The sequence below is a fragment of the Glarea lozoyensis genome (assembly GCF_000409485.1).
Source record: "Glarea lozoyensis ATCC 20868 chromosome Unknown GLAREA6, whole genome shotgun sequence".
Taxonomy (NCBI): Eukaryota; Fungi; Ascomycota; class Leotiomycetes; order Helotiales; family Helotiaceae; genus Glarea; species Glarea lozoyensis.
The window spans coordinates 1932455-1945984 of record NW_007361001.1 but is presented as its reverse complement, the minus strand read 5'-3'; the positions used below and the strand labels follow the sequence as shown (position 1 = coordinate 1945984).

The 13530-nt window shown below is 45.2% G+C and overlaps 3 protein-coding genes across 3 annotated transcripts; all 3 read right to left on the bottom strand.

Annotated features, from left to right (window-relative positions):
* Positions 1 to 3082: 3082 nt before the first annotated feature.
* On the bottom strand, positions 3083 to 3595 carry GLAREA_02956 (uncharacterized protein; the record flags this gene model as incomplete). Its single annotated transcript, XM_008088041.1, has 1 exon — positions 3083 to 3595. The coding sequence occupies one exon, from the start codon at positions 3593 to 3595 to the stop codon at positions 3083 to 3085; it is 513 nt and encodes a 170-aa protein (XP_008086232.1).
* A 1259-nt stretch (positions 3596 to 4854) lies between these two features.
* On the bottom strand, positions 4855 to 5937 carry GLAREA_02955 (uncharacterized protein; the record flags this gene model as incomplete). Its single annotated transcript, XM_008088040.1, has 1 exon — positions 4855 to 5937. The coding sequence occupies one exon, from the start codon at positions 5935 to 5937 to the stop codon at positions 4855 to 4857; it is 1083 nt and encodes a 360-aa protein (XP_008086231.1).
* Positions 5938 to 6698: 761 nt separating this feature from the next.
* On the bottom strand, positions 6699 to 12718 carry GLAREA_02954 (ARM repeat-containing protein; the record flags this gene model as incomplete). Its single annotated transcript, XM_008088039.1, has 3 exons — positions 6699 to 6761; positions 6812 to 12140; positions 12195 to 12718. 3 exons carry the CDS (start codon positions 12716 to 12718, stop codon positions 6699 to 6701), a joined length of 5916 nt encoding a protein of 1971 aa, XP_008086230.1.
* Between the last annotated feature and the right edge of the window lie 812 nt (positions 12719 to 13530).

Here is a 13530-nt window from a genome sequence, read left to right as displayed (position 1 = left end):
GTTCAGCAAGCCTAGTTTATTAGGCAGTCTGGTTCAAGTGCGGCCAGAATCGAGACCTTGTTGAGCAGTCTGGTGCAGGTGCAGCCATAATCGAGATCCTCGCTTATCATTCCACAGTCTATGAAGGACTCTGAGGCTGACAACTAGTGGACGAAAAGTAAAATTCAGACAAACTGAACGCGAGAAGATCTTGAAGCTATCTCTGTACTGGGCCTTACAGGCTCAAGAATATAAGGTTACTGCCCGAATCGAAATATGAGACCTTCTAGTCGTGGAGTGATGTGCTCCCAAAAACTAAATCGCACACGTACGCAGAGTACACAGATGCAAGTGAGTGCTCAATGCTGGGTACCTTCTGTAAATATGACGTTAAACGTAGCAAGTAATAAATTTGTAGGCGATGCATCAGATGTGGAAGTGCTAGAGGTGATGTATATTATCCAATTGTGCCCCGCATGCACCAGAAGCAATTATTAATGCCACATATTGCCAAATGGGAGTTAAAGACCAGATAAGGTGAAGTGAGTGTGCTTTCAGACGGCACATCTTTTGTGATACGAGAGATGCTCTTTTACTGATTGGCAACGAATCATACTCCCTGCCTTGCATTTCATTTGTTCACGACTGGATATGCGGCGTCATGACAGAGGCCTGTCGTTTTACCGATCTCAACAGGTCATTGGATGCAGAAACCAACTCTTCCTGCAGCATAACGTGCAGTGGCTAGGGGGTTGGCTCAACTGGAACCCTGGCAATCTTTTCTCCAGCTTTAACCTTAGCATATCCGTCAGTTCAGTCGCGTTTAAATCCGAGATCCTCTTCATTAAACTTCACAGCTCCATTCCAAAAGTCTTGAGATTGCATATAATGTAGAAGCCCGCAGACTTTATATCCGAACACCAACTTTGATACGGTACAAATCGACCCGCAGACCAGAGTTTTACTCACTCAAGCAATAAATAACGATTTCTATATCAACCACTATGTCGGCTGAACTTGCGATTACGATCACGATCGGGATTCTCCAAGTAGTAATTGGAATTCTGGCTATTTTTCAGAGAGGAGGGATCATGTTAAATGCTCGTCGTGTTGTCCTGGAAGGTATATCATTGTTCGTTCTCTTTCATGGCTCTTCTCAAGTCATTATCACCTCTTTTCTTGTCAAGTTGTCGCATTTTAATTCTGTCAATACGAAGTAGCAAGAACCATCTCTAATTGATCCAACTATTGTAGTACAATTGGACCGAGCGAACCACCGATAAATGACACAATGACACTTGGAATACATTTTCGATTTAGGAAAGGAGTTTAGGAAATTGGGTATCTGTGATGGTGTTTGACATGGGGTTGAATTGAGGAAATCATTAAAATATTGAAGAATCATGGACCCTTTATTTTTGGGTAAGGAGGCGAACAATCATGACTGGTTTGGAAACATGACAGACTTATGCAAAAGAGCTTTTGCTGTTATTTCTTCTTCGGAATCATTTATGTAACTCGATCTATTGGCCGTTAGTAGCTGTTAGTTCTCAGTTCTGGACCCAGATCTCGCTTGTAATCAGTGGAGCTCTTCAAGTAAACACTTGGTTTTAATTAACCAATGCACAACACAGCAAGAAAGTTGAATGTTCCTTAAACTGTATTCGTATCAAAATTTCTAAATAGATATTTCGCCGAAAAAAGCCGAAACTTCTCTTTGCGACGTAGCTAAGGATATCCAAGTACCGCAACTTTCGGTTTCAGGGGAACAGATGAGGAGTGAGAGTACCCAGATCCTAACTGTACAACATGGCAGGCATGCCCTAAAAGAATACAATAGCTGGTGCTGAGAGAGCCTGAGTCGGCCGAGAGGCAATTTTTATTGGACGAGCTGCATGCACTATACGACGCGTGGGATGTTGAATCGAGATATGCAGGCAGGGGTGCACTAAGCCAATTGATTGAATGCAGTCATAAGTGCCCCTTCAGCCCCTTCCTTATAAGTCGGGCGTTGCTTTCCTGTGACTTACTGGCGATGTGGCTCAACAAACTCCGTCTCACACCGGAGATCCGCATGAGCGAATCTAGAGGGTTACCAGTTATCAGACATGATACATGATTGTGACCATTCTGGAACAGACCCGACGAAGCTGGAGGAACGGCTACACTCAGAATGCATTCCCTTCAACTGCCATCCCAGAGGGCAATATCTAGTACGAAGGTACCATTTTTGCGTACTTATTACTGGGATTCAACCGGTTGGTGGCCACAAGAATCATGTCACCACATACGGCTAAGAGAACGGAAATCCATTTCTGACACTGCTTTGTGTGATTGTGACTCGCTTCACAGGGCGAAGAAAACTGCTGGTGCCTCAAATGTGTGGCATACGCGGAATTTTGATTGTAAGAATCAATGTCTAGGATCTTAATTGAACCGGAAAATTAGTAACGGAAACCGCTGAATCTAATCTGATTTTGTCTTTGCTTTGAAGACGTCTGCGACTGATCGGCAAAGTAACAAGAGGTTCGGTTACTGACTCTATCTTCATTGGAAGCCTTCTATTAGGATAAATGACGTCGTTAAAACAACACAGCAAGAGAGATTTTATACATCCGTTGCCTAAAGACTTTCTATTTAAGCCGTATCACAACGATTAAACCCGAAGTGTTCATCACTAAGAACACACCTCATTTCAAGTTGACGTTTAATGCTCAAGGGAAGACATTTGATCCATAAAGATAACTTTCAACCCTCATATGTTATTGGAAGAAGCTCGGCAATTAAAATGCTAATCCAAACGTATGGTATTTCCCTACCTGTCAAGTCACTTTCTCGTTTCTAACTTCATGTTTTTTTTGTAACTTTTGCACTAAACTGTTCTTATTCTTCAAGCAAGATAAACCCATTCCACTTACTCATCAAAGTATCAGTAATGGCCCTCAAAACTCAAAAGCCAGGCGAGAATAACACAGAATGCATGGTTAAGCAGCGTTGGACATGTAGAAAAGAAATACTGGCAAAGGAGTGAGTGGAGGTCAGCAAACAAATTCTGGAATCTGGAAGGATGAATGAATCTAAAAGAACGCAGAACCCGCCTTCCTCACCTGCCCCCCAAAAGAGGTGTCGTCTCATCATCAGCTTCAACACTCGCCTCTCCAGCTTCAAGACCAGCACCAGAATTCTTCTTACCTTTTCTCATCCCGCAAAATTTCGCAAACCACGCCATAAATCCAAACGAGCCCCCATCTCCCTCACCACTCGCCTTCACAGGCAAAACAACCGGTCCCTTCCTTCCACCACAATACTTCCCAAACCCACCCCTCGACGCAAACGCACAAGTTTTCTTGTAGCAGTAACATGGATTACCACAGAATAAGTTTGGGAGGGTTCCTTGGGCTGCTGTGGGATCTAGATGAGGCTGTATAGGCAAATCAAGGACGGGGAAGATGAGGTCGGGGAGCATGGTGATGGTGTTTAGATGGGAGGGGGGCCAGTTGATGAGGTAGTCTGTGGGGGAGAAATCGGGGAGGAGGGGCATGAGGGCGTACGTAGCTGGCAGAGGTGGTGGAAGGGGAGGGTGGTAATATCCTCTGAGTCCGGAATTGTTCGTCATGTTCTTTGTTACGGAGTTTATAATCGCATTGTTAAAGTCAAAGATCTGACTTTGATGAAAAGAATGTAGTCAAAGAACTTTCTTTGAGACATGATCGGTCGGGGATTTACTCGCTAATGACAACATTGACGATTTGAGAAGGAGGATCTGACAATTCTTTGTGACTACTTTGGAGGGTAAAAATAGACAGAAAAAGGTCAGGTAACTATTTTGAATGATGTTAGTAGTAACGTATACACCCGGTTACGAGACAGATATTTAGCGCAAAGTATCTCTTAGCTGTATGTGATTACACTATGAACTATACGTCTAGACACCATGATTATAAGTCTTAGCAAGAAGAAAACTGTTCTTGTCAGCCGTGGAGGCTCGTTTCAGAATGGTGCTCTCAAATATGAAATTTGCGCCTGGATTCAGTAAGATGTAGCATGCTGTATGATCGGGCAATTGCTACAGCCGTTTTTGACGTTTCCAACAGGACGATGGACAGTATAACCAGAATGTAGAATTTTCAACCCGCAAGTCGAGATGGCGCTCAAAAATCGAGATGGATGGCGCTCGAAAAGCGAGATGGATGGCGCTCAAAAAGCGAGATGGTTGGCGCTCGAAAAGCGAGACGAGATGGCGGTGAAATGGCAGTCCCTATTCACGTAATCCGTAAAACAACCCCACGTTTCTCTGGGCTTACATCCTGCATGACGCTAAGTTGACCCGATCTCATCCCTGAAGCAATTCTGCATGAGTATGAGTATAAAATTTTTTTCTGACATAATATTAGGAGCTAATTCACAAATAACACAATAATTGCCCTGATTCAGTTCCCTATCCTATCAGTAATGTCCCTAAATGAGTGTAGCCTTAATCTCTTAAGCAGACTTCGCTAACTGGTTCAAGGCTATATTATCCTTAAGGTTATGTAATGATATCGAATATGGACTAGAAGGGGGGCTGGTATATATTCTCGTAATCTTTGCTATTTTAATTGTACTTATGCTCATAATCCTGTCCGACGTTTTCGCTCTCGTGCGATCAGACAACCAAACCGCGGTCTTACTTTAAGTACTGGGATGTTTTCCAATGGGTGAATTTGTTCACGCTTTTTATCTGGATTTACAGCCACTGGCAAGATCCTATGTGTGGGTTGCGAAAGAGGAGTAGTTGGGGTTTGCTAAGCTGCTCATTCTTTCCTAGCTTAGCTGCTGGAGCGTTTTTCATGCTTTTGAAACGTACCTGAAGAGATGTAGTTAAAAAACAATAACCTATTCATTGAAATTCGTTGACCACCTAGGTTTTGGAAGGTTCCACTTTACACCCATTTCTTCAGCGAGTTGTAAAAACCACCCTTCACTGTAGCATTTGATGTAATTAGACGTAAGAAACAGATCTCGGAACAGTTCATCCGATGGTTTGTCATAGTCGATATCAATTTGAACATTTCCATCGCACAATCCCAGCAAGCCGTATACCTTGTCGCGTGGATTTTCGCATTCCATCGCCGAGAAATCACGCAATAAATTAGGCAATGAGAACTTAACACCGGCCTTCCTTCCACGTCTCGCTTCAAAAAGACTATACACTGAACTTGGGAAAGTTATAATGCTGTGCCCTGAAAACCACGATGGCAATCCAGAAACCCAAATAAAGGTAGTGAGGGAAGTCAACATAAGGGCGTGAGAGCCACAAACAAGCAACAGATCTTGGGCTAGCACAAACTCTTGGACGATCCAGAGACGACTCCAATATGGTCGGTGTAGGAAGTTTTCAAGACTCTGGCGATCAGCGAGGAGCCTTGGGAGGTCGTCTTTATACTTGTTGAAAGAAGCCGCCAAAAAAGTAAGGTAATTAGGGAAATCTTCTCTGTGAATTCGTCCTTGTATGAGACTAATATCCGCTATCAGTCGCATTGCTGTATCACTATCCTGGTCATCGCAACCTAGCCACACAATCACACGCTGGGCCTGCTTATAAATTTCGCCCATACGCTCAACCTGATGTGATTTCTCTCCATTCGAGGATTGATCGATACAAATCTGATCAACCCATAGATATGTTGGACGCAGTAGCATACCGTCACCGTCGAGGATCGTGATGCCAGTTCGTGTAACGCAGTCAAGGAAGTCCCCCAGATTTTCTCGGACCTCATGAGGCCTTTCATTCAAGGATATAATTTTAGTTGGGAGTGCGGGTCCCCATGTATAAGACAGAGCCTCGTATGGAGGGCATTCATCGAGTTTGAAGGTTTTGAGAGTGTAGCTAAGCTGACCGCCGGGATCGTCCGAGAAGCAGAGCAGGCGTATTTGGTTACCGTTAGGCTGAAGCGGCTCGTATTGAAAGGGATCCATAGTATAGTTTTGTTGCGCGTAGGGTTTGCCTCCGCGCAGGGCTAGACATTGTTGGTTGTTGAAGCTTGTACCCGATTTAGATGATGATTGTACTGGGAGGGGATGGTTGTGAGGGAGGAGGGACATTAACGATCGCTGAAAGACATATAGGCAGATACTACTGCGCACAGACCAATGTCCCTTTTCACAACTTACCGAAATTACTATAACCACACCGTTGCTGACCGGATCTCTGTGCGCTTAATTAGAGGTGAGGTATTGGTCTTTATTCGATCGCAGAGACTATACCGCGCTGTGGCCGCTCTAATTTCAAAAAATGGAGTTTTGGCATTATAATAAAGCCTAGGTATCTAGCTGTGTCAGAAAGGACGAGGAAGCGCATTCAGGGTACTCGCTATAGAGCTAAGGGATACCCTTGTACGCCAGCCTTTAGTGTACTTTAACCCCTACTAGGCTTACGCTAGAACTTCACAATTCGACAACAATTGTCGCTTTTTTAGGTGAGTAAACACGGCCTTAACCTAATACACACCCCTCTTGAGCCTAGAGAAAACGGAGTAATATACAGGTATATTACTTTATAATTATCCTGCATGCTCACTCACGCCCTTGCAATAATTACACGGTTTGGAGCTGAAAAGAAAATGGCCAAGACTGCTGTAGTTATATCACAATTATACAATTCCATGATCCCATCCATCCATCCATCCCATCACGCGCTTCCCAAACCATCTAGCAATTCAGTCCATTTGTCTATCCCATCACGCAAAATATGATTTCCACAAGACACCTTCTAGATCCTCCAATTGCTCCGTAGTGAAATACTAGATAAAATGTTAGCTGTGTAAAAGCACAAGGAATAGGACAGACTAACCCTTTGATCAGTGACCCAAGTGTCCTGTCTCGTCTTCTTAAAATCCGCAAGGATAGTCTTGACAGTCTTTCCAATTGCACCAGCGTCATTGGCTGCCTTGCTAGCAAGCATAGCGAGAATCTCAGGCATCCACTCAGGAGGTGGTGTTGCATATGGAAACGCATTTACCAAAGCCCCTAAACCGAGTACAGCAGCATGACGGCGAATAACTTGTTGATTGGTATTGACCGGTGTACTAGTACCGGGAGTTTTCTTGGGCATAGGGTTTTTGCGCAAGGCTGTGGTAAATTTTGTTTTCAGGGTCGGAAGGATGTTATTGCGGAGAGCGACAGGGGAACAGCGGATCATACCCGCAAGGGTAGTGGAAGCGCCCATTCGGACTTCATGCTGGGAGTCTTCGAGCATATCGGCTACGGCGGCGAAGAGAGCTTCTTGTTGTTCAGTACGGATGAGGAAGATGCGACGGAAATAGAGGATTTGCATGTTGATCAGGGTACGTAGGCGTTGATGCCATGATGTGGAGGTTTTGCCGATGCGAACGAGAGCGTTGACGAAGTTCCCATCCTCTCCAGCTGGGAAAGGAATGTTTGGTAGATGACGGAAGACCTGATAAGCAAGGCGCTGCAGTTCAATATCTTCCTTGACATCCATCATATGCAGAACTTGTTCCATGAAGACATCAGGGATATAATCCAGAAGCTGCGTACACTCGTGGGATTGGAAGGTAGTATCTAGCCATAACAAGACCGTCTTGCTACCAGAAGTGTATGATGATGGCGCCTGGTCACCAGGAGTTCTCTCCTTACGCCAGACTTCCAGTCGCTCGAACACGTCTTTGACAGTTGAGCCAAAATGTTCGCTTGGCGTGTACGGTTTGATACCAATTGATGATGCAGCTTTATTAGCGGCAAGCAAAGTGGGAACATCTTTGAATGCTTCATAGTAACGCGTACGATAGATGGCCGCAATAGTACGTCCAATGGCCTCTCTTACGGATTTGTATGGATGGTCGATATGTGCGAGAAAATCTTCCAAAATAGGCATCTCGAAGCGGAAATGCCATCCAGCATCTTGAATTGCAAACTCTAGTAGTTGAATCTTGGAGCTCTCCTTGAAAGCAGCGTTGGAAGACATGTCTAACCGGAAGGATATAAGCTGTTCGTAGATCTCTCGAGCTTGCCTTGGATCCTTTCCTCCAATAATCATATGCAGGCAAGTCATCCAGTAAGTGATATTCTCAGGCGTCAGCCCGTCATCGAAAATTTTCATCAAAAACGGGACTCCGTAACTCCAAACCTTGTCACGAACTTCCACTGGTGACTCCATCACGCATATTAGGAGCGCGGCCATAATTTCCGCAGTGGCCCGGTGTTGATGTTTATCGGTCCCATCCTCAAAAACCGCCGCAATCAATTCTTTAATGTCCTCAAAAGTGGCAGCAGTGACACCCCTAAGGGTAAGATCAAACGTTTGGATTAGCAGAGCAGCATTCTGAACGCGGAATCGATCGGCAGTGGCGTCTCTCGGTTCCTGCTTCATGTATCCAAAGTACTTTGAATACCAGTCCCGTGTCAAAAGTCCACCGATTTGCGAACGGACATTGTTCTCTAAGTCGTCGTAATCTTCGAATTCGACCGGCCGGCCCTTTACGGCCCTGAAGCTCTTGCCCCAGACCAGCCAACCCGGAAAGTCGCGATCAACAAAGTAATCAGGTAATCCAGGCTTTGCAAATGCGGCAAGATACTCCTCTGTCCAAGTCGAGTCGCCGTTTTTCACCTCCACTTCTAATCTATTTTCTTGGGTCTCCTCTTCGCGGATATGCTTCTCTGCACTGTGGCCATAGACCGCTCGCGTCTCGATGAAGAGGAAAATTCGGATGAATGCTTCACCATAGCTAGACCTAAGCCCTGGATGATCATCAATGGAACCTTTGACAGCAAGGTCAATCAAAGCTGGCGATGCAAGTGTCTGGATTCGAAGACCACTGTTCAAGATGAATATTGCACATCGCGCAGCTATCCTCCAATGTGAGTTCTTGCAGATATCGATAAGTCTCAGCGATAGTGCCGCCTTTTTCGCCTCGACCTTACTTCTTCTTTCTTTGATGAAGCTGTTTCGAGAAGTAATCTTTTGACTACAATCCTCGGGTGGCGCAATAGTCTCGACGAGGTCTTGATCAATCACCATATAATGCTCTAAAGATTTACCGAATTCTGCCAAGCCACCATAGAGAGACTGACCACTGATCTTTGCTATCGAGGGTTTATCAACCGAAGCTGATTTAATGTAGAGCTCGATCAACTCGGGAGCATATCGCCAATCCCTCGAAATCGTCTTAGTAAGACTACCGAAGAACAAAGTGTATAATGACCCCTTGATACGATCGAAATCATCAGTCTCGAGCGCTTGCCGAAAGGTACTCAACAGTGGCGCGACTACGAGTGTACGTCCTGCTAAAAGACTTTTCAGCGCCGCCTCCAAAGCTGATTGTGCATTGACTCGGACTTCAGCATAGGAAGAAACAGCTGACGCGGCTAGCTCCAACAGCAACGTTTTGTCAAGTTCTGATTTGTGTCTTGCAGAAGAATTGTGCTTGACTCGATGGAAATGATAGATTCCAGCTCGTCTTACAAGAAGTGGCCGAGGATATACTTTTCGCAGGCCACTAATCTTGAAGGCTCGAATGTCGCTCGCGTATAGTCTCGTGACACGCTCAAGCATATGGGCGGAGCGCTCATTACCCACATCGATTATCCAGGTGCGGTAAGCGGAGTAGAGTGCTGTAAAGCAGGCAACGTCATCTTCCTGCTGCTCAACCAAGAAGTTATGTATTTTGGAGAGTAAATGGCCCACGTCTTCGCGTAAAGAGTGGATGTGATTGTACAAAGCACTATCTTTCTCAAGCAGATAACCCGCACGGTAATGGAACTGAGGTCGTGTCTCGGCGTCTTCAGCGGCTTCAGCGAGTGGGTTTTCGTCCTCTAATTCTGGTTCGACAATATCCATGTTACTATCGCCATTTTGATCTGTACCAGCTGATGCTCTCTTAGGATCAAACAGAGTGGCGACACCAGAGATGATGAGCCGTATCTGGGCAAGATTCCGCGACACCTCGTCGGACCATTCCTTATTCTTGCCCTTTCTACTTATTTTTGGACTGTCGCTAATGAGGTTTGTTAACCGCGATACAGCTGTGTCAACTTGTGACTCGAACAGCTTAACGGCGAATTCGAGTTCTTCCTTACTTGGCAAATGCCACTTAATGGTTAGGTCCCGTGGATCCAGGGGTCTGCCCCAATCGTTGACATCAAGTCCCTTCTCAAAGACTTCGGGTTCGTATAATGCTCCGTCAACCGGGTAGATGAGGGTAAGGTTGAGAAGAAAGTGGTGAATGTAATTGGAGATGTGAATCGTCGGAATTCCTTTGCATTTCTCTTGCATGTAAAGAGCGATGTCGTATAACTCGGTCTTGTAAGGCATGAGCGTATCACCGACATGAACGATAATCATGCTGAGCATACTAATATGCCATACCAATGCTCGATCTCGAGGGAGTACATCAGTACCGCTACTGCGGTCGGATGCAGCATCATTAGTATCGATTTCATTGCGAATGCCAACAACTAGCATGGGAACAAATCTCTTCAATGTTTTCTCGGGGTTGGCTTTGCAGAGAGCATTACAAATGAATGCCATAGCGTCCCGGGCTTGATGGACAACATGGTTCTGAACAAAAGAAGCCACCTTGTCTAGAGCTTTATCAAAGTTCTCAGGTGAGAGCGCCGCAAATAAGGGAGTCAACGCAGCAGGAAGTGTGTTGATGACCGCTTCCTCCGGAGATCCTGATCGAACGCGAGATGCTTCAGGAAGATTTTCTAGAAGAGTGAAGACCTTTCCGAGTAAAGCCATAACAAATTCGCCAAATCCAGCCGTAGAAGATCGCAGGATATTTTCCTCATCTTCATCGCTCAGCTCAGTTGTATAATCAATCTGAACATTAGGACCCTCCCGTTCCATACGTTCCATCTCACCCTGCACCCATTGAATTGCTAGCGTAGTATCATGGATTTCATCCGATGAATTTGTAAGGTCGGCAAATGGTATACTGTATGCGACAGACTGAATAAAATTGAGCGTATGCTGAGTTTTCGACAAATCGTTGGCATCAATACCTGGTAACGCTAAGGCTAATAAGGCAGTGACATGGCAACGTAGTCCCTTGTGCTTGGACATAACATTTGCTGTCATCTGCAGTCCACAAAGAGATGATTGCGTTCGATGGACCTCTACTAATCCCTGTAGTGAGGGGTAAAACCGCTGAAGAGCTCCTGGAAGAATCAAGTGAGGCTCCAGGTAAGCTAGTCCTTGAATAGCTCCAAAGAAGTAATTCAATGGCTTGGACTTCTTAGAAAAAAGGCCCATAAACATGACTTCCTTCAAACTAAGCACAAAACGTCTTTTGAGCTCAGCGTTTATACGACGTTCTGGAGGAGTCGCCATCTCACCACTCTGTTCTTTGTTCCACCGCATAACGAAAAAGTCCACCAAATGGAAGACGATTTGTGCTAACATATCTGTCCAGTTTCCTTGATTGGAGGGGTGGAAGAAAGTATCAATCGATTCCATCATGCCTTCTAAATTGGAAAGTATTGAACCTGGTTTGTCAATGCAAGAAGGCGATAATGACATTACTACCCATCTCGCAATAGCATAACCTATGGGATTCTTCTTTTTGTCTTTTTCAAGATATAAACCAAGACCAGCGCCAAGGTCTACCATTTGGCAGTATGGAGAGGTTGCTTGACCGACAGGAATTTCTGTCAGCCGTAATAATGCTGTAAAAATTAAATCTGACTGGTCCTTAGTAAAAATGCCATACTCAGAGAACTCGATGTGTTCGCATTCCAACGAATCTCGGGCTAGGCGGGAGAATATATCAAAGAAGATCACATCGAAGGCTTTCGATCGGTTTACCAATGACCATAAATGAAAGAATGTCGGGAGGTAATCTTGGGGCTGTAACTGGCCGGGTTCATTTGGTGCAGGATGAGTCGGCATCAACATATTCAATGCTCCCATCACAATGAAGGCACCCGTAATTTCAGAAGTGCTGAAGAAAGGCAAAATCTCATCCAGCATAGCTTGTCTTTCGGATGCATCAAAGTACTGGTACGCATATGTACACATGCTGGCGATATTTTTGTGACTGCGTTTCCGTGCCGATTGGTGTGTTGCAACCTCATACGGCAGCACGATATCTTTAATTTGTTTCCACAATGGTCGCCAATCCAGCACTAGATCCTCACCGGGCTTAAGATAATGCTTTCTCCTTGGAATAGTTAGTCAATGGGGCAGGGTAGGAACGGACCGGGCCGGGGCTTACTTGGTAAGTGTACGAAACATGCTCTCGAATCGCTCCGCGGCGGCATAGTCCAACCCAGGAGCTAGTGCAAGCATATAGTAAAGCTTGACGAGCTTCACGCGCAAAGTTCTCGTAATCTCAAATTTGAGGTTGAGCCATCCTCGGAGCTCTCTCGTCCAATGAACAGCGCCTGGTGATATGTCCTCTGCTTTGATCGCAGTGTACAGTTGCTTTAGAATCTCCTCGAGAGCTGCATCTCTCTCAGCTTCTTCCTCCGCTTTATATGGCAGGTGCTGGAAGTATGGATATGTCCGCGTTCGGTAGCGTTTCTGTTTGTCATTTCCATTGACTCCATGACCTGGGGATGTGGCTCGCGATATGGTGTCGTTCGCACCTCCATTCTGCAACATATTCTGAAGCAGTTGGGCATGGCTGCGACCATTTGCATAGCTTTCGTCCTCCATTATGGGTCGTGCTGCTCCTGGAGACAGTCTCGAGTCGATTGATCGCTTCAGCCTCTTTCGAGGTGGCCCTACACAATCCATGATGTTAGCAAATCAGCTAATAATACACCACACCATTGGAGGTTGAAGGAAGGTATTGGAAAAGAAGAACCCACGGCAGCAGCAATGGACAAGTTTGGACTACAGTAGAGCTTAGCTTCAAAGAAGGAAATGATACCTACGTAGTCTCGACCGATCAAACGGAAAGTTCGTGCAACCAGATCGGTTCTTCACATTAGCGTCAAGTGTCGAAGATGAAAAAGTGTGGATGATTTGTGGCCAATGTAGCACGAGAGTTGAAGATTGGTAGCCTCGTCGCGGTTGCAGATGGTGAGGTGATTGACGGTTGCATGGACACCAACACCCGGTACAAAGTGAATATGGTGAATGCACAGAAGTTGCTTACAAAGGCACTTTTCAAGAATGAATTATTCGATGAATGTAATTTTATAGACGAGGAGGACACTCTTCTTGATATATGACTATTTCTTTATTTCAGTAGCTTCATATTTGCCATTATTTAGAGCAGGTCGCAGCGCTGATGCGTACAGTCTGGCTAGGCACGGGCCACTACGTATCTAATCCCCGCTCAAGCTCCCGAGTCCCGCCTCACTGTCAGACAAAGATCACATTGCGATTTGCGAAACAATTAAGTTGTGTGAGACAAGGTTGTATTCATTCACCTTACGTCCAGTCACCAGTTGGGCCGGCACCAAAAAAGTTATATACAATTCCCAAATCAATCAACTCCAACAGGATATCCTATCCGGTAATATGCAATCCGAACACCACCGCTATCCTAATGCTGAGGTTGATTTCGATAACAAAGGAAACAAAATTCTGGAGTGGTAATA